Here is a 22,141-nt window from a genome sequence, read left to right as displayed (position 1 = left end):
GTTAGTTTCCAGTTCATTTCCATTGCGCTTATTTGTGTTTCAGGACCATTTAACCTTTTTGAGTCCATGATTTTTGTGTTCACACAGCAAATGCCAAAGCCTTTACCAAATTTCGTTCCATTCAGATTAAGTGAAAAATTAAAAAAAAAATAAAATAAATAAAAACATACAATTTTTCAGTAAAAAATGACCAAACGGCACCAGAGGGTTAAGAATCGTAATATATTAAAGTATAAAATAATATGACACATCAGCAATAGAAATGTGTATTTTCCAGTATACAAAACTTAAAAAGACAAACATATGCAATTAAATACGCAGTTTGTTTACATTCTGTAGGTTCATTGAAGTAGAAAAAGAGTGCCAATAGAGCGATCCAACGACCAAAACTCGTTCAAACCACAAACACGTTTAAGGAAGGTTCAAATGAAGACAGGAAAAGTCACGTCTTTAAGAATTTTAATATATTAAAGTATAAAATAATATGACACATCAGCTGAAGTCTTTGACAGAACAAATGTCTTTGGGTTTTCCGATATACAAAGTTAAAAATGACAAAAACATACACTATTAAATACACATACAGATCCTGATCATTATAAAATATAAAGGTATTTGTTTCAAGGCACATTAATTTAGTGGTATATTCTCACAGTATCATTCCCAGCACCAAGATTCACATGAGAACAGGACAAAGACATCGTCAGGTAAACGTTACCCTTTCACACAGCTTCACATCTCACACAGTCCACGTTAGTTATTGCACATGCGGTCGGTCGGACTGTCCGTCAGCTCAGCTCGACGCTCCTTAATCCGACTTCCTACCGGTCGCTTCGTAGCCGTTATAAATCCCATTGTTGTTGCTGTTGGCCTTCCCATTGGGAATTCCATTGTGGTTTCCGTCAGCGAGCCCACTGGAGTGGAGATACTCCGTGAGGACTTTCCGATAAACTGGATGCGTCCTCAATAAGTCTTGCAGAGAAGCTTTAGGACATGAACACAAACAATTAGCATTAGATACTAAAATGTAAGCGTTATCATCTCAGCTGAGTAAACATTAGGCTGCATTCAAAGATTGAAAATGCCGGATTACAAAAAAATATAAAAAAATCTTTAATAAAGTGGTTAAAATGTTGACATATCTTATTAAGAAGTGATTTAATTTGCCAACGCTCGCTCCGACCTTCTCGTCTGTCGAAGGGTGGAGCCTCTGAATTGGGACACAGCTGGTGTTTTTACCTTCAGTAGGTCGCCCTCTGCTGGTCAGCGCCGAGTACATGTCTTCAACAGCATACTGCGGGATTCCCACCAGCGCCCCCATCAGGTTGGACAGATCATCTGCGCTCAGCAGCCCATCCTGGTCAGTGTCGTACCACTGCGAACAGACGAATATGATTAAAAAACTTTATATTTTTCCACATGATTTAATTGAAAACAGGCAGAATAAATTGGGGAAATTAATCTAATTGTGATTTTTCTCACAAGAATTGCGAGTGCAAATATAAAAACTCAAGTGAAATGCATGATTTAGGCCAAAAAAGTCATAATTGCGATTATTTTATCATATATATATATATATATTATGTTTTAAAATAAATCTCTCTCCACTATTGTTTTTATGGAACCCATTCAATATATTATTATACAAATAATAATAATTATTATTAGGCCTGTCGCATTATTCATTAACCGTCTGATCGTGGTTATTATTAGATGATCTCAATAATTGCAGTTTAAATTTCAATCACAATTTTCCATCTAAATAAGGGAAATTAGTGCAGTTTTCCTAGTGTGGTATAAATTCAATTCACATTTTATTTAAATAAATAATATTAATTTTCACAGCATTAACGTATAAAATATATGGGCCTATTTTTATTTAAAAAAATTATTATTATTATATATAGTACCAAGGCTTACACTGTAAGTGACATTAACAAAACCATTAATCGCAAATATTTTATGATAAATCAAAACATTATTTTCTATATTTATTAATATAGAAACTAATATTATTGTACTTTTAAAAAATCAAGTATATAACAGTGCTGGCAAATTATTAATTGCAATTTGTGTTTACATAATGTGTGTACTGTGTATATTTATTACATATACATAAATACACACATGCATGTATATATTTATATATAAAATATATAAATGTACATGTAAATATTTCTTAAATAAATACATGTCCGTGTGTATTTATATACTTTTATTTATTTTGGATGCGATTAATAATTTGACAGCACTAAATAATAATAATAATAATTTATTGTTACAGAACAACAGTAAAACTTTGCTTTCAAACATTAAACCATAAAGCTTTTATTTTGGCGGAAAACTGCAGCGAGAGCTTCTCGTTTGTTGACAACAGATTTATAAATGATTCTCATTACAAATTTGCACGCAGCGCATCTGACGACATGTAATCACATCACAGCCTTTGTGACTGATAACTGCAGCCATTTCACGCTCTCACACCTGTGCATTGTTACAATTCTTTAAAAACACTGGAGCGTAACAGCGTGTACACGGCGAGTGCTAATTTTAGGCCCTGTCTGTCAATACTTCCCAGCACTCTTATATAACACACTGTAAAAACAGCCGACACCTCACAGTCAGAACAAACAGCTTGCAAAATATGAGTTTATGACGCGACACACCCATGACACACACTCACCGTGAACGCCGTGTGTATGAGAGACTCCAGACTCCTGAAGCCAGACACGGCTGACACGCTCAGACAGACCTGCCTCATGTCCACCGTATCGTCCTGCAGACACAAACCAATGCGGTCAAACGCACAAATAACTGCTTTGGATAAAAGCGAATCTCACGCACACACTACCTTTGAGTAGAGTGAGCAGATCTTCACTGCCGTCGTTCTGTCCGTGAGCCCCAAAAGAGAGGTCAGGTGATCGGCTGTTACCGTGGTGCTCTGGCCTGAGTGACAGCTGTCAATCATGTCGTTCATCACGGTCTCCACTCGAGCGTTCGTAAAACTGCGGATGAAAGAGTGTGAGACAAACGAGTGGAGAGATACTGAACACACACACACACACACACACACACACACACACCCGTGTTTGTGGAGCAGTTTGAGGGTTTCCTGAGCCGGAGGTTCCAGTGGAAGCGAGAGGTTTCCGAGCTTTTTAACAGGAAAACGGCCCTCCATCACATAATCGGTGGCAGGAACGCCGAGAGCTCTAGGAGAGAATATAAAAAAGGTCATTCAAATAGAAATATTCCAGGTTAAATTCAACTTAGATTAATTATATAGTCTAAATGTGTGTTATTTCAGCTGTAAATCATCCTGAACTTCTGTTTTAACAGGTCAATACCGGAGTGTCCATCTAAACTACGCAATTAGCTGAAATAAAGCTGAAATAACGTAAAATATAAATATTACATGAAAAACTTAAAAAGCTGAAGTTCTACAATTACTAAACTGAAATAAAAACACATTTAATAAATAAAGCTAAAGTGAAAAATATTAAAAGAAAAATGGTAAAAGTGCATAAAATTACTACATTTTGCGAACTACTAAACTGAAAATATAATAAAATCGAATGCAAAATATTAATAAATACTATAATCGTAGTTTTTATAATTTTAATATCATTGAGATACTACTATAGTTTCATTTTAATACTTTGAATATTTTTGTTTTTATTTCAATTTTAGTTAAAGTTTGAATTTTTTTGTTATTTTTATTGTTTGTTTTTTAAAATGTCTATATAATATTTATTTTTTATTTTAATACATAAAGTTAAACTAAATGAAAATGAGAAATGTTCCCTTGCCAAATAGTTTAAATAAAATAAATTGCGATTTTTATTTTGTTTCAGTTAATGTTTACTTTATTTCAAGAAACAAAAATGGTTTATTTTTAGTTTATGATACTATTGCACAAATAGTGAAAAGTTGATTATACACAGAAGATAATTCATAAAATATTCTAAATAAACTATTTAAATCATAAACGCAGTATTTCATCCTCAGTGTGTGCAGCTCATGTTAATGTTTAATGGAGGTCGGTACATGATAATGTGAAACTGCACTGAAATCAGCGATCTATGTAAAGCGGTTCAAACCGTCACTCGTATCGTTCACTTCAGTTCTGACACTGAGCGTGTGTCACGTGACTCACTTGGCCATGAGTTTCTGTACATTCTCAGCATATAAGTCCGGGTTTTCCTTCTCCTGCTGTGACGGCGTGTAGACGGGCAGGAACTAGAACCAATCAGAGCAGAGAAGGATTACTGAGTGAGATTCTATTGGTCGCAGCTGTAACATCACTGGACGTTCATGTCAATCAAATGAAGTCCGCCCACCTCCACAGTAACGCTGGTGTAGATCTGAGAGGTGGTGTGCCAGAGAGCGCCGAGCCTGAGGACGAAGACACGTTTCAATTTATTCATAAATAATAAATATATAAATAAAAATGTGATGTATAAAATAAAAATATATAATAAATAAAAATAATTATTAATCTCTTCTTACCATGACAATCCTTTCCAAGTCCACCGAACTGTGTCCTGCAAAGATGTTGAAGGCATGTTTTATATATCTGAAGTTCTTACATATGATGATTTCAGATTCAGTTTTAATGGTTAATTTGTGACTTGTGCTCTTTTATCCAGTGAATCAGCTCTTCTCATCTATTTCAGCTCTCTGTGGTGCTCATATATAGTCATCGAGGGGTTTTCTGTTGCATAAACGAAGCTAATTTTAGCCTCAAACGCCACTGAAGGCATTTGCTGCTCCAGACTCACCGGATCACTGGGATAGTGAAGCAAGACGGGCTGAACAGGAACTCCAGCCAGAAACGCACCTGTTGAGAGAGAAAGAGTCTGATGACAACATGATATTCACTCAAAAATACTGGGGAAAATAATCAATGATTCAATAATTAGAAAACATTAGACATTCACTATAGTTCAAAAAGTTGGTAAGATTTTTTTTTAATGTTTTTGAGCTTTTCTGCTCACCAAGACTGTGTTCGTTTAATCAAAAATACAGTAAAAACAGTGAAATATTATTCCAGTGTAAATCAGCTGTTTTCTATGTGAATATATAGTAAAGTGTAATTTATTCCTGTGATCAAAGCTGAATTTTCAGCATCATTACTCCAGTCTTCAGTGTCACATGATCCTTCAGAAATCATTCTGATATGATGATTTGCTGCTCAAGAAACATTTATGATTATTATCAATGTTGAAAACAGTTTCATATTTTTGTGGAAACTGTGATACATTTTATTTTTCAGCATTCTTTAATGAATAGAAAGTAAAATAGAATCTTTTATAACATTATAAATGTCTTTACTGTCACTTTTGATCAATTTAATGCATTCTTGATGAATAAAGAAATAAAAACATATCTTACTGACCACAGCTGTGATGTCTAAACAGAGTGTGTGTGTGTGTGTGTGTGTGTGTTCGTACCAGGTTTGAATTTGATAAGAGCTCGGCCATTAGTTGTTGTTCCTTCTGGAAACATGAGCATCTGCCGAGAGAAATGGAGCACAAAATGAGATCAAACAGAACAGGATGTGACATACCAGCTAAAAACATGTCACACAAGAGTCTCAGAGAGTGTGTGTGTGTGTGTGTGAGTAAGGCCCTGTTTCCACTTGGTATTAAGATGCATTTTTGTCAATCGTATCACAAGTGGACGACTCTAAATACAGGTGTAAACGGGGTGCAAATCGTTTAGAGTTTGTCCACTTTCGACCACTTCCAGAGGTAGTTGAAAACACACAGCCACTAAAGACGCCTGCTCTCCTCCTACTGAACGCGTAAACATTATGGGAAGTGCTCTAGCCAGACGGGATTTAACCTTTGTCGGCTGAAGACTAAAGTTTGGCTTGAAGATGATAAATGTACCAAGCACAATGTTCTCTCTCCATTCCTGATTTCTAACACACACTCACAGCGTTCGGATGGTCTTGAGAGCAGAAACTAAAGCTGATGCTCTCCGTATGTTTTTCGTTGTCTATGGTCATGTTCATATGTCAATTGCATGAGCTTATTTCGTCCATTAGATCGAAAGATCTGAAAAAGCCCATACATTTACCCACCCATAGACCCTCCCCTCGAAGAAATCAGGACAGAAGTGGTTGAAAGTGACAAAAGAGACGGATTAAAACACCAGGTGTAAACGGGAATGTGTCTCCCTCGTCTACTTGTGATCTGACCAACCAAAACTCATCTTAATACCAGGTGGAAACAGGGCCCGTGTGTGTGTGTGTGTGTGTGTGTGTGTGTGTGTGTGTATGTGTGTGTACCTGAGGCCAGCGGCCGTCAGATGTGACTCTCTCACAGATCTGAGACACACATTTCTTCCTGGATTCAGGGTCTTTCCGACTCACCAACACTGACTGATTAAACTCCAACAGCGCTGGACGGACACACAGATTATCGTAGATTTCAAAAAATGAGCGTACTGTAGCTTACGTTTAGCTTCTGCTGACTTCTGAGTTGTGTTCATTTGTGAAAATTATCACAATGAACAAAACATGTAAGAATCATAAACTTTTGTTGGTCATAGAGCTTATTTTCTGCAGTGATCCAAAACCCAGAGGAACGTTTTTGTCGAGGGAATCAGGGTGATGCAAATATATGGTCGGCTTACAAGAATATGTCATCACTGCCTCATTTGACCTCACCTCCTATAACAGGTAGTTTGCTGTTCTCCGATCGCGACACAACGATTGGCAGGCCCGTCGCACACAGCACCAGCATGTCCAAGAACCCGCTGTGAGGCGCCACCGCCAGGACCGGAGCTTCCTTCAGGCCCGCCTGACGCCCTTTGACTTTAATCCACAGGAAGCCCACGGCGAAGAAGACGGCCCGGCTGAGGAAGAGAATGATGTGATGGAAGAGCCAACGACGCCAACCCTGCACAGGCTCCGCCCGCTCCGCCTCCGACAGACCGGCCAATCGCAGGCGAGCGATGGGCCACATGAGCAGGAAGAAGAGGGTGGCGAGGGTGATGCGGATGGGAAACAGAACGATGCCCAGAATGGTTCCCTGAGAGAGACATCAGAAGCGTTTCATTGGTCAGATAACAGTGATGATCAGTGTTGGGGGTAACGCATTACAATTAACTCGATTTACGCAATCAGATTTCTTTTTCGAGTAACTAGTAAAGTAACAGATTACAAGTAACTCGAGTTAGTGATCAGATTCCTTTTGAGTAACTAGTAAAGTAACGGATTACAAGTAACTCGAGTTACGTGATCAGGTTCCTTTTTCGAGTAACTAGTAAAGTAACAGATTACAAGTAACTTGAGTTAGTGATCAGATTCCTTTTGAGTAACTAGTAAAGTAACGGATTACAAGTAACTCGAGTTACGTGATCAAATTCCTTTTTCGAGTAACTAGTAAAGTAACAGATTACAAGTAACTCGAGTTACGTGATCAAATTCCTTTTTCGAGTAACTAGTAAAGTAACAGATTACAAGTAATTCGAGTTACGTGATCAGGTTCCTTTTGAGTAACTAGTAAAGTAACAGATTACAAGTAACTCGAGTTACGTGATCAGGTTCCTTTTTCGAGTAACTAGTAAAGTAACAGATTACAAGTAACTTGAGTTAGTGATCAGATTCCTTTTGAGTAACTAGTAAAGTAACGGATTACAAGTAACTCGAGTTACGTGATCAAATTCCTTTTTCGAGTAACTAGTAAAGTAACAGATTACAAGTAACTTGAGTTAGTGATCAGATTCCTTTTGAGTAACTAGTAAAGTAACGGATTACAAGTAATTCGAGTTACGTGATCAGGTTCCTTTTGAGTAACTAGTAAAGTAACAGATTACAAGTAACTCGAGTTACGTGATCAGGTTCCTTTTTCGAGTAACTAGTAAAGTAACAGATTACAAGTAACTTGAGTTAGTGATCAGATTCCTTTTGAGTAACTAGTAAAGTAACGGATTACAAGTAACTCGAGTTACGTGATCAAATTCCTTTTTCGAGTAACTAGTAAAGTAACAGATTACAAGTAACTTGAGTTAGTGATCAGATTCCTTTTGAGTAACTAGTAAAGTAACGCATTACAAGTAACTCGATTTACGCGATCAAATTCCTTTTTCAAGTAACTAGTAAAGTAACAGATTACAAGTAACTCGAGTTACGTGATCAGGTTCCTTTTTCAAGTAACTAGTAAAGTAACAGATTACAAGTAACTCGAGTTACGTGATCAGGTTCCTTTTTCGAGTAACTAGTAAAGTAACAGATTACAAGTAACTTGAGTTAGTGATCAGATTCCTTTTGAGTAACTAGTAAAGTAACGGATTACAAGTAACTCGAGTTACGTGATCAGGTTCCTTTTGAGTAACTAGTAAAGTAACGGATTACAAGTAACTCGAGTTACGTGATCAGATTCCTTTTTTGAGTAACTAGTAAAGTAACAGATTACAAGTAACTCGAGTTACGTGATCAGATTCCTTTTTTGAGTAACTAGTAAAGTAACGGATTACAAGTAACTCGAGTTACGTGATCAGATTCCTTTTTCGAGTAACTAGTAAAGTAACGCATTACTTTTAATTTACAACAAAATATTTTAGTTACTTTTTCAAATAAGTAAAGCAAGTTACTTTGTTTTCCCATCTATTGACTGACAGCTCTCCTGTTCCGATGTTAAGTGAAATCGTTAGTAAGTGCAGAGGTGTTGTGTGTAAACATGACAGATATTGTAGTTCTAGACTAAATGTGAGCATGCATTTACTCATCTCACTTGCACAAAAAAGATTCAGCATTCCTCAAAATGAATAACATCAGTGAAATGCAAACCTCCAGTAACTAAATACGTTAAATAAAACAAATATTTTTAAGCATTTAATCTCACTTTATTGACCAATGTACTTGCTGCTACTGACCTTTAATGATTCAGTTAATACATTTACAAATACATTTGCACAAAAATAGAACTTTTTTGTTAATAAAAAACAAAACAAAACAAGCCAAGCCCACGTGAGAAAAAGTAATGCAAAGGTAACATAACGCATTACTTTTTCTTAAAATGTTACTAAGTAATGCAATTAATTATTTAATGGAATAACGCAATATTGTAATGCATTACTTTTCAAAGTAACGTTCCCCAACACTGGTGATGATGGAAGCGTTCTCACAACTTTCACTAACGTTTTGTAATGTTAAGATAAAATGTTCTTTAAATAACATTTATGGATCATTCTTTTAACATTATAAATATGACATGCGTTCTCATGATGTTGAGACAAAACATTCTTAGAATGTCTTTATGATGTTTTTACTTAAAAGTTCTCAATGCTGAAAGAAAACATTCTAAGAACAACATTTTCAAACATCCTCATGATGTTATTTGTACTTGATAAGCATTCTCAGAAATGTTGGCAGAAAATGTTCTTAGAACAACATTTTCAGAACGTCCTTAAGTTATTAATATATGCTGAATGTATTTTTGGATTATTACAAATAAACGTTCAAAGAATGTTATACAGAGAGTAAAAATAAGGTTATGATAATATTGTATCAACATTATCGTAACCTATTCTAATCACAACAAGAAAACTGGACATTTGAGCAACATTTATATCTGGAGCTGGTAGACTAGATTACAACAAATTCAAAGCAGTTTGGACCAGCAACAACACAGTTTCCAAACATTTGCAGGTTTCTTTGAAAGTATAAAGTCATAATTAGAAAGGAAATACTGAAGTGTGTTCAGCACAAAAAAATCACCAAGGTAACATAGTTTCTGCCAAAATACCATAGTTACTACAGGCCATATTAAATAAACACGGGACTTTCAAATGGTGTAAGATCAAAACAAACACAAAATGCTGCAGTTTGGTTGCTGCTAGGTTACATCACAACACCAAACCAAACATGATTCAATTCAATTCAATTCACATTTATGTGTATAGTGCTTTTCACGATACAAATCGTTTCAAAGCAGCATTACAGAGAATGCATGTCAACATTACAATTTAGAGTATGCATTTAGCTAATAATGTAATAATTTAGGCAATTAATTTACAATCGTTGTTAACAATTTAACTGAAGGTAGAAGCAATGAGCTCCAGGAAAAATGAATTACATATTAACAATAATTAGGATATATAGAATGCAGTTGACATGTTTGGATTTTGCAAAATATTTAAAGCACAAACATCTCTTCCTTTAATCAAAATAAACAGATAGTAAATAGTTTGACAACAATCTGAAAATCTGCATTTACACATGTTTACAATTCCAAATCTAAGATTTTCGCGATTATTTTATTCTATTGACAGCCATAATTTTTGCAACAACAAATCTACAAATAATTTTGATGGGCAAAAAATAGTGTGTATATATTTCCAATGTACTGTGTTGAATATAGAATATTTTAGCACAGTTTTGCCCTTCCACGGATCATATTTAGGGGTCTTTGGCACCAAAAAGTTTGGAAAGCCCCTGTGCTAAAATTGTTTATCGCCGTTTAAAAATGACACCTAACACATCGACAAACCTTTAACAGCGACACTATCAAACTAACAGTTTTATTGTAGCAACAATCACTGTAGAAACATTAGGCAGTATTGATCGGAAACTTCGGTTACCATGGTGATTTTCGTAAAGGTACACGCGATACAAATGTAACTTTCGCGCACACGTCAGTGCGCGTTCGATCGAACACATGGCGCTGATGATCTCACCTGAACCCGCTGAGCAGCTGTTAGAGTCACTTCGTGAACGAACGGATGCGGAGTCTGTCCTTTACCCTTCAACATCCTCGCGAACACACTGACACTGAAATACTCGCTGCGTTCTCGGAGAACGGCTAAGAATAGCGTGCACAAGTAAAGGAGTGAATAAAAAGTTTAGATGGCGGTGACACTAAAACAAACTTCCAAGGGTATTTGTGAGAAACAAACTCACTCCCATCTAAGAAAAACAGTAAAATTAGAACACGATCGACCTCCGAGCACACACAGACCTAACTAAAGTAACTGAAACTGGACGCTTTACACGCTTAAACCACCCCGCCCCCTAAACACACACCAGCGCTCGCACTTTTGACCCCGCCCATTAAACGCATAGCATTCCATTAGCCCCGCCCAGCAAATGTGCATCACTCACCCCCCCACATTCTCTGACCATAGAAACACTCATCACACTTCCAACAACACAACAAGTTTCTCTGAAGAGAGAGAAATTAACTTACTTGTTCCTGTTTTTAAAGGATAATCAAGAAGGTTATATAGAACTTTTAGGGGTTCAATCATGGAATCATTTATGAATGTAGCTTTAATTTATTTTGTCATTTTTATTTTATTAACAGCTTGTATAAATGGGCCATTCTTGGTGCAAATGCTCCAACAACCAAAAACACATTTAATAAGCATTTAAGTATTCAAATGTTAGATGTTTACTAAGATCCTTCTATTATCTGTTGAATCCCACAATAATATTTAAAATATCAGTAAGATTAATATATATATAAAATCATCGTTTATTAGGTACTTTCAATTGGGAGGAGTCTGTCCCAAACCCTAACCCCTAAATTTGTGAAAATTGAAATAATTTTAGATTTTTTTTTTTCCATTGTTGTTTTAAAAAAGTGAAGTTAAAAAAATATACTTTATTTTTAAATCATGAAACTTTATGTAAAAAAATGTCCCTCATGTTCATGTCACTACCGGAACAGTGTCTGAGACTGATTTTAACACACTTCAGGACATATTCCTGTGTTCCTCCTCTCACAGCCTCTCAAATCTGTAATTTGATCAAATTTAGTTTTTATGTTTATACAACTGTATTTACAATATTTAAAATTGTCACTACCGAAACATGGTGAAGTTTCGGTAGTGACATCATTGTTTGTTAAGTGTTATTCGATAAAATGTAGTTTTTATGTGTGTGCAACTGTTCAGAACTGTGTTAGATAACCATGTGCTGATTGTCATCTCTGAGCTGCTCAAAAGCGTCTAAAATTGTCATTACCGAAACTTCACCACATGTTTCGGTAGTGACATTATTGTTTTGGTAGTGACAAAAACGAACATAAAATCATTTATGTGGGGGAAATAAACAGAATTTTAGTACAGTTATGCAGATCATTAGTATTTTAATATGTTTTAGTATGTGAGTTGAATTGTGTCATGTGATGTGGTCACTACCAACACATTACTGTCACTACTGAAACTGTGCATCACGACCGACACATGGATGTTTGTCAGAAATAAAGTATATTGAATGATCAACTAAGATGTTATTATAGTGTTTGGTTCAAACTAATGAATCCTTCACTTTGAAATCGGTGTGATAAACTTTTACAAAGAAAGATTGGATTCAAAATACAACAAATCTCATAAATTACACTTGAAATATTGTTAAAATTGTTAAAATTACCTGTGCAAACTTTTTAATAAAATAGCAAAAAATATATTTAAAAGGTAGATGTAAACAAATTCTCAATAGGTCAATGTAACTCTTCTTATTAACTTATTTATGATTGTGTTTCGGTAGTGACAAATTTAGGAAGAGGAAAAATATTACATATACAATATGAGAATTAACTGCACAATTAATAGAAATGTGAACCTGGATATTAAACAATTTGCATACATACAAAATTTGTGGAAAAAGACCGTTTCCAACTCTGACTTTGAAACAGTTCTGTAGAATGACTCATATAGAACCTTTTTTGGCATAAAGAGTTCTTTAAAACTGAGTCAAGAACCCTAAAAAAACCCTCTGAACCTTTTCTGAAGTGAAACATGATGTTTTAGTCGCACATTTTCACATGAAGCATTTTGTTTGTCTTTCACAAGAAAAATCAGTGAACTTGTTTGAGGAAATGTCATTAAAGCCACTTCTGAATGATGTAAATATGATCTTGACACTCAACTATGTTTATCTTAAAGTTCATTGACTCCAGAAAAATGTTTGTGGGCTGAGAGAGAACTAGAGTTTCCATTCTTACACAAGATTCATTTCTGGGCTTTCAAAACAAAAAGTGAACACAGCATTAGCAGAGAGAGAAACCCGTCGGTCAGGATGACTCTTTATTGTTCTGTGGGTGGAGACCCTCGTTTACGACACTGAGATGTGACAGAAACCCCAGCGTTTATAAATGATGAGAGATCTGCTCCACAGACGTCAGATACTCATCAATAAACCATCTGAATAATCTCTTGTTTTAAATATATATCTGTCAGACAGCGTGAGAGCCGTCAAACATCAGAGGAACGTCAGAGACGCTGCTGAACCAGTAAATCAAGTTCAGCTCTCAGTCACCGGGTGAAACGAGTTCATGTAACGCTTCGCCACTGTGAAGCTCCATTAGTAAATCATTCACAAATAATGAATCTTCTCTGACAGTATCCAGAGAAACGCTGACTTATTTCACCACAAAATGCGTAATAATAAAGCAACAAGCAGATAAAATGAGCATGACTTTTAAACTTTGACTTTCATAATGGTATTTTTTAAGCTGATTTTGAAATCGAATTCTTATTGTTTTTCCACTTGAATTTGGGGTCAAAGATCAGCGCTCTCCCCTAAAAGCGATCGTTCAGACCAAACCGTAATTCGTAGAGACTTAAAACATTGAGGGATGATAGTTTCCCCGTCTACAATGTCACTGAGGCTCGTCCCGATCGGCCTGACGGGGGCGCTGCAGTGGCGAAAAGTATGGAATTTTTGCAAGGTTTATCGCCTGATCAAAACCAAACAAGTGCTGAAGGTTTGAAAAGAGGTTGAAATTTCGATTTACGTCGGCAAAACGTTTGGAGTGGGCGTGGCCACTGTTACTAAAATGGCTGTCACTCTTGAACAGAATGAGATATCTTTTGAGATGTCTTTTGTTGTGTGAAAAAATGTGGAGAATCGGCCACTTGGTGGTGCTATAACATGGAAAAAACATAAAAATGGCTATAACTACACAACCCTAAGTCCGATTGACTTGGCATGCAGTGTCTTTGCCCAAGCTGCCGCGATCGTCTACGAGGATATTCACGTATCCCGAAAAACACGGCCGCCGTCGGCCAATGAGGTTCGAGCGGCTGTCAGATAAGGTTAATGGCGGCCGATCGGAACGAAACTCGCTGGGACATTCAAAAGAAATTGGCCACCAGGGGACACCGTTGCGCTGTAAATGTTTGCATAGAACACAATTTTTTCACGCATGCACACAATATTCATACCGTAAGATAGATCCCCTCATTCTGAACAACTTTCGCTTCTAGGACCGCCGCCGTCAATCAAATCAATCGTTAAATATTGTCGATTATTTAACTACTTTTGTGAACTAGTCTTAGGGGTTTTTTTTGCCCGATCGGAACCAAATCAGTGGGAAAAAAAAAATTCTCTGGAGTCTGATTATCAATAATTATCAAAAATAAAGTCGAAATTTTTATTTACGTATGCGACGGGCCGCCAAAATGTTCAAAGTGGGCGTGGCCACTTTTACTAAGGTGGCTATAACTTGTAAACAGAATGAGATAATTTCACCAAACTCAGCACACCTGTACGGGTTCGGCCTGTGGACATGGCGACTGGCCACTTGGTGGCGCTATAAAATGAAAAGAACACAAAAACAGCTATAGCTACGCAACAGTCTGTCCGATTGACTTGAAAACCGGCATGCAGCATCTTTGTCCAAAGTGCTACGATTGTCTTTAAGGACGTTTGCGCATCTCAGAAAAACACAGCAGCCGTCAGCCAATGAGTTACAAGCAGCTGTCAGATAAGGTTAATGGAGGTTGACCGGACCGAAACTCGCTGGGCTTGTTTGACTTGCAACCCTAGAGGCCTGTGAGAAATTCAAAAGAAATCAACCTCTGGGGGTTGACTTTGTGTTTTTCACATGCGTAAAGGATTGTGTATCGCACACGCCCACATTCTGAGCAACTTCGCCTCTAGGACCGCCACTGTCCATCGAATCGATCATTAAATATTGGAGATTATTTCAAAAACCAACTTTCACAAACTAGTCCTAGGTTTTTCTATCAAACTAAAAAAAACCACAACAGTAAAATTCTCTGGTCAATAATTATCAAAATATATTAAACTTTACCCTGGGGATAGCAAAAGCAGGGTCATTTCGAAAACAGGTGTGACGAAATGTACTCAAAAGCCTATAAATCCAAAACAAAAACTCAAAACTTCACAAAATTAGGTGAGCGCACACAGCGTATGATTCTATGGAAGCATGCCATCTTTTATGTAAATCCAACCATAGGTGGCGCTACAACTGTTAAAAACATTTCTATGGTAAATTGCCTGTAAATGGTCTTTTCCGTGTATGATTGAGTTGGTTACAGGCTTTCTAATTAAACATAATACCTTCTTACATGCTTAAAGAACCCCGATAATTACTGCTCGCAGCTAAATTTATATATCCTTTTAAGCTACAATTTTATATTAAATTTTAATATGAGAAAAGTTATTGTTTTCTCATTTGAATTTGGGGTGGAATATGACTATTTATTAATAAAATTGAATTAAATTATGAATAATTCACTATTTATGTAGATATACATTTAATTTAAGCTAAAATTTTATATTAAAATACATTTATTATCATTCTTATTGTTTCCTCATTTGCATTCAGGGTGAAATATGAAATATGATGCATTTTTTGTTTTATAATAACCTAAACATCAAATGACAAATAATTCACACTTAAAGGATTAGTCCACTTTTAAATAAACTTTTCCTGATAATTTACTCACCTCCATGTCATCCAAGATGTTCATGCCTTACTTTCTTCAGTCGAAAAGAAATGAAGGTTTTTGATGAAAACATTCCAGGATTTTTCTCCTTATAGTGGACTTCACTGGCCTCCAGACGGTTGAAGGTCAAAATTACAGTTTCAGTGCAGCTTCAAAGAGCTTTAAACGATACCAGACGAGGAATAAGAGTCTTATCTAGAGAAACCATCGCTCATTTTCGAAACAAACACAACTGTATATGCTTTATAAACACACGTTTCTCTAGATAAGACTCTTATTCCTCGTCTGGTATCAACTGAAGAAAGAAAGACATGAACATCTTGGATGACATGGAGGTGAGTAAATTATCAGGAAAAATGTATTTAAAAGTGAACTAATCCTTTAATGCAAAGTTCAGCAGTCAAAAGTGAAGTAAAAAGTCCATATTTCGACGTCCAAGCAGCAAAACATTAAACAAACTTTATTAATTTGAAACAGAACAAAACATAAAAGATCTCCATTAAACACAAATTACAAAGTATAACTTAATTATCAGCGTGTGGGGTTAAAAATGTTAATGTTAAATATGCAGCGTGTGTGTGAGTGTGTGTGTGTGTGTGTGTGTGTGTGTGTGTGTGTGTGTGAGTGTGTCACATGACCATTCCTCCGCCCATGATCTCCAATCTCTGTGGACAAAACAGACACGGGTCAGAAAGCACATGTATGTGAATATGAACACAGCCTCATGTATTATTCACGTACCTGAGGCGGCTCTATGAACGCCAGCCAATCAGAGGAGTGTGTTGGGAGGAGCCCCATTGATTGACACTTGTAGATGGCGAGGGCGGAGCCGAGCAGGTTTCCGATGAGATACACCAAACCCTGCAGCCACTGCTGACTCGAGCTCTCCAGCAGCTTGAACGCTTCAGACAAACACATGATGAATGAGCGTGAGAGCGTATGAATCATGACAGGAAGACTGCAGACAGAGGCGGATACTCACTGGCTGACATGGACATGAGCGCCTGGATGGGTCTCCACGCCATCATACACACCATCATGATGGGGAATATGGAGATGGTGTTTCCAGACATGTACATGATGAAGAGGTTCATGGGAATCTGCTTCAGCGGCCCCAGAGCCACGTCCCAGCATCTCTACAGACACACACACAGTGCTGCAGCTGTTTACAATGAAATAAATGTACTAGATTGTGTTTCAATATTTATTCTACAATATTTTGTAGTTTGACAACATTTACCTCTTAATTATCCACCATTTATTTATATATAAAATTATAGAAATGTGTGAAAAGTTTGAAATAACTTTGAAAAGTTTGGAAGGGTTTACTCAGTCAATAAAATGTTAACGTTCTAACGCACTGCTAACATGATTTAGCATGTTTAACATGTTGCAGGCATGTTTCTAAAATGAATTAGTAAATTGCTAGCATGATTATCATGTTTCTAACATGAATTAACACATTGCTGGCATGTTTTATCATTGTTAGCATGATGTAACAGATTGCTAACATGCTACTAACATGATTTAGCATGTTTAACATGTTGCTAACATTATTTAACATACAAACATGTTTTTGAAATGAATTAGTAAATTGCTAGCATGATGTAACACATTGCTAACATGATTTGACATGCTGCTAGCATGATTATCATGTTTCTAGCATGAATTAACACACCATTACCATGTTTTTGCATATTTCTAACATGAATTAACACATTGTTAACATGTTTTAACATGTTTCTAACATGATTTAACACGCTGCTGACATGATTTAATATGTTTAACATGTTGCTAGCATAATTTAACATGTTGCAAGCATGTTTCTAAAATGAATTAGTAAATTGCTAGCATGATTATCATGTTTCTAACATGAATTAACACATTGCTGGCATGTTTTATCATTGTTAGCATGATGTAACAGATTGCTAACATGCTACTAACATGATTTAGTATGTTTAACATGTTGCTAACATTATTTAACATACAAACATGTTTTTAAAATGAATTAGTAAATTGCTAGCATGATGTAACACATTGCTAACATGATTTGACATGCTGCTAGCATGATTATCATGTTTCTAGCATGAATTAACACACCATTACCATGTTTTTGCATATTTCTAACATGAATTAACACATTGTTAACATGTTTTAACATGTTTCTAACATGATTTAACACGCTGCTGACATGATTTAATATGTTTAACATGTTGCTAGCATTATTTAACATGTTGCAAGCATGTTTCTAAAATGAATTAGTAAATTGCTAGCATGATTATCATGTTTTCTAACATGAATTAACACATTGCTGGCATGTTTTATCATTGTTAGCATGATGTAACAGATTGCTAACATGCTACTAACATGATTTAGCATTTTTAACATGTTGCTAACATTATTTAACATACAAACATGTTTTTGAAATGAATTAGTAAATTGCTAGCATGATGTAACACATTGCTAACATGATTTGACATGCTGCTAGCATGATTATCATGTTTCTAACATGAATTAACACACCATTACCATGTTTTTGCATATTTCTAACATGAATTAACACATTGTTAACATGTTTTAACATGTTTCTAACATGATTTAACACAATGCTGGTGTGATTTAATGTTTAACATGTTGCTAGCATAATTTAAAATGCTGCAAGCATGTTTCTAAAATTAATTAGTAATTTGCTAACATGATTTAGCACACTGCTGGCATTATTTAACGTTGCTAGCATGATGTAACACATTGCTAACACGATTTAGCACACTGCTGGCATTATTTAACATGTTTCTAGCATGAATTAACACATTGTTAACATGTTTTAACACGCTGCTGACATGATTTAATGTTTAATGTTGCTAGCATAATTTAACATGCTGCAAGCATGTTTCTAAAATGAATTAGTAAGTTACTAACATGATTTAGCACATTGCTAATATGATTTAACATGCTGCTAGCATTATTATCACGTTTCTAGCATGAATTAACACATTGCTAACACAATTTAGCACACGCCGCTAGCATGATGTAGCACATTGTTAACATGATTTAACATGCTGCTAGCATGATTACCACGTTTCTAACATAAATTAGCACATTGTTTGCATGTTTTCACGTTTCTAACATGAATTAACACATTGCTAACACAATTTAGCATGATTTAACATGTTTCTAACAAGAATTAACATACCATTACCATGTTTTCGCATGTTTCTAACATGATTTAACACATTGATAACATGTTTTAACATGTTGATAGCACTTTGCACTTTGTTAGCATGTTTATAACATGACAGCACATTCTCACATTTCTAACATGAATTAACGCATTGCTAACATGATTTAGCTTACATGTTTTAAAGTTGATATCATGATGTAACATTGCTAACATGATTTAACATGCTACTAGCATGTTTTAACATGTTTCTAACATGATTTAGCACACAGCTAACATGATTTAGCATGTTTAACATGTTGCTAACATTATTTAACGTTACAAGCATGTTTCTAACATGAATTAGTAAGTTACTAACATGATTTAAAACATTACTAACATGATTTATCATGCTGCTAGCATGATTATCACGTTTTCTAACATAAATTAGCACATTGTTTGCATGTTTTCACGTTTCTAACGTGAATTAACACATTGCTAACACATTTTAGCACGCTGCTACCATGATTTGACATGTTTCTAGCAAGAATTAACACACCATTATCCTGTTTTCGCATGTTTCTAGCATGATTTAACACATCGATAACATGTTTTAACATGCTGATAGCACTTTGCACTTTGTTAACATGTTTCTAACATGAATCAACGCATTGCTAGCATTATGATTTAGCTTACATGTTTTAACGTTGCTAGCATGATGTAACATTGCTAACATGATTTAACATCCTGCTAGCATGATTATCATGTTTTCTAACATATATTAACACATTGTTAGCAAGTTTTCATGTTTCTAACATGAATTAATGCATTGCTAGCATGATTTAGCATGTTTTTAGCATGAATTAACATATTCCTAACATGTTCCTAGCATGATTTAGCACTCTGTTAACATGACAGACAGATAGAATATAGGACGCACTCACCTTCTCCACCAGATTGCGGTCGGCTTCCTGTACGCTGGTGTCCGGGACGGGTTTATCGGAGTATCCCACTGGATACATGACATCTCCGTCTTTACTCTGCCTGTCACTGCGACTCCTGCAGACACAAAGAGTTTCCTGAAATCTTCTGTTTGCGTGTTAAACTCAGCACAGTTGCCAGGGCGTTGCTATGCGGTTGCCCTGGCGTTACCATGGTGTAGCGTGTTGAAGCACCTGCTGTTGCCCAGGCTCAGCTCTATGGCCCACTTCATCCTCTTGGTCGCGGCTCCGCCCCTCGTCGACAGAGCTCCGCCCCCCTGACCACCCGGTGACGTCATCCTGAGAGCAGCAATAGACACCCAATTATGCAAATTAATATAATTTTTTTTTTAATTTCAATAATTTATAAGACTTTAAAACTGCAAAATCAAATATATTTTATATTTATTTAGATATTATTTAAATATTTACTTTTGTATTATATTACTAAACCAATAATATTACATGTTATTAATAAATAATCAAATAAGAAGCAGTATTTTTGATGATTTGTGAGTGACACTATGTTTGTTTCGTTATAATGTTCATAAATAAGGGCCAGAATACAAATATTCTCGATCCAAACAGTATTAATTAACGCAAAATTTGGATAAAAATAAATATGCAGGAACATAGCATACATATTGACGTTTGGTCTTAGAATATATACATATATATATATATATATATATATATATATATATATATATAGTATGTTTTATATAGTAATATATAGTGCTTTAATTATATTGTAACAATGAGAGCGCTGTATTGTCGAAATAAGGTTGATGTCGATGATCGTCAGACTCTCACCTTCAGAAGCTCGTCGAGAATAACTGGATGTTGATCTAGAGCAGTCAAAGATCAGACTGGTTCAGATATGATGAATAAAAATGAAATAATTCACTATCAGAAGCGCCGCTGCTCTGCACAGGAACCTGCAGATGACGTCATGCGGACAGCAGCACTTCCGTCCCCGACGCATGACGTCAGAGATGACGCTCCAGCCGGAACGTACGTCACTGATCGATATTCTCAATAACTGGATACAAAAAGAGATATCTCAGTTTTTGTAAGAGTTTTATCGACCAAACTTACTAAAAGAATGTAATATTGCATTATTTAACTTTATTTGGAAAAATAAGCATCATTATATTAACAAAAATGATTAAGTTCGCAGTTATGAAGAAGGGGGATTAAATGTTATTGACTTAGAAATAATAAATAGTGTTTTAAAAACTCATTTCTTTGCAATACAAACTGCTTATGGTTTACTGTCTCTTCAATATTTGGGTGGCTTGTAATTTTTAATTAGTTGTGACTTTGATTTGTCCAAATTACCTCTTAAATTGTCTGCTTTCCATCAACAAGTTCTCCTCTTTAGTCTTGTATTTGGAACAATAGTTTTATTTTGCACCATAACAAATTGTTATTTTATGAAAACTGGTTTCAATATAACATTTCTTCCATATTGCACATGGTGGACGACTGTGGTAATGTTCTCAGTTACAGTGATTTTGTTTTGGACTCAATTGTGCAGTAAAATGTCATGTATAAAAATTAAGTTTGGTGTGCTTAATCAAGTAATGTTGTGAACAATCTTTCTTAACAACCTTTTCGAAGTTGCTAAATATTTCATTCATATGTGTAGATTTCTGAAAACCCCTTGTCCTTTCCTCACTTTTATAATGAACTTACAACTGCTGCATCTTTCAAATGAAAAAGCTACTAGAGCTAAGTGCCCTATAACTCACTGCTACCCCTTGTAAAAACTTACTTTTCTATTAATGCTTATTATTATTATTATTATTATTATTAATTTTACTGTATTTTTTTATTTTTTGTTCTTCATTGCCCATATACAGACAAATAATGTACTTTATTTTTTAAATAAATATTAAGATATTTACATATTATTTCAATATTTATTTTACTATTTTGTATTGTAGTTTAGTTGTATTATGTATTTCTGATTTTTCTAAACCAAAAATATTTAATTTTAATAAAGAATCAAATAAGAACATTTATTTTAAATGATAATTTCTGATCATTTTTAATGTTTGTTTAGTTATAATGTCCATAAATAGCATTAAAAAAAATATATATATATATATATATTTTGATGCCCATCATCTATAGTCGATATATTACCCACTGAGCAAATTACGTCCAGAAGACGTCTTTTTGAGGTCTTGTCTCAGGTTGAAAAGACGTCCACTGAGGGGCCAGAATGAAAGTTTTTATGACGTCTTTTTTGGACGTCTTCTGGACATCCGATATAGACGAACACGCAGAA

At 35.3% G+C, this 22,141-nt stretch overlaps 2 protein-coding genes across 3 annotated transcripts; both read right to left on the bottom strand.

Annotated features, from left to right (window-relative positions):
- Positions 1 to 442: 442 nt before the first annotated feature.
- lpcat4 (lysophosphatidylcholine acyltransferase 4) lies at positions 443 to 11,032 on the bottom strand. Of its 2 annotated transcripts, none has more exons than XM_048183534.1 (14): positions 10,826 to 11,032; positions 10,687 to 10,784; positions 6,674 to 7,037; positions 6,293 to 6,405; positions 5,451 to 5,511; positions 4,779 to 4,837; positions 4,507 to 4,541; positions 4,338 to 4,392; positions 4,154 to 4,236; positions 3,084 to 3,209; positions 2,852 to 3,005; positions 2,684 to 2,776; positions 1,240 to 1,375; positions 443 to 984 (listed from the first exon to the last, which is right to left on the bottom strand). In XM_048183534.1, exons 2-14 carry the CDS (start codon positions 10,759 to 10,761, stop codon positions 809 to 811), a joined length of 1,530 nt encoding a protein of 509 aa, XP_048039491.1. In that variant the 5' UTR covers positions 10,762 to 10,784; positions 10,826 to 11,032; the 3' UTR covers positions 443 to 808. The 2 variants fall into 2 exon arrangements, with proteins under 2 accessions (XP_048039491.1, XP_048039492.1); XM_048183535.1 differs by having other exon boundaries at positions 10,687 to 10,780; positions 10,910 to 11,028.
- A 5,109-nt stretch (positions 11,033 to 16,141) lies between these two features.
- emc4 (ER membrane protein complex subunit 4) lies at positions 16,142 to 20,831 on the bottom strand. The gene is made up of 6 exons (XM_048183551.1): positions 20,659 to 20,831; positions 20,041 to 20,145; positions 19,810 to 19,924; positions 16,691 to 16,844; positions 16,450 to 16,610; positions 16,142 to 16,373 (listed from the first exon to the last, which is right to left on the bottom strand). The coding sequence occupies exons 2-6, from the start codon at positions 20,142 to 20,144 to the stop codon at positions 16,338 to 16,340; spliced, it is 570 nt and encodes a 189-aa protein (XP_048039508.1). The 5' UTR covers position 20,145; positions 20,659 to 20,831; the 3' UTR covers positions 16,142 to 16,337.
- Positions 20,832 to 22,141: the final 1,310 nt, after the last annotated feature.

The sequence above is a fragment of the Megalobrama amblycephala genome, linkage group LG3, assembly GCF_018812025.1.
Source record: "Megalobrama amblycephala isolate DHTTF-2021 linkage group LG3, ASM1881202v1, whole genome shotgun sequence".
NCBI classification, from domain to species: Eukaryota; Metazoa; Chordata; class Actinopteri; order Cypriniformes; family Xenocyprididae; genus Megalobrama; species Megalobrama amblycephala.
Note: the sequence above shows the minus strand (reverse complement) of the source record. Positions and strands in the feature narration are given on the sequence as shown.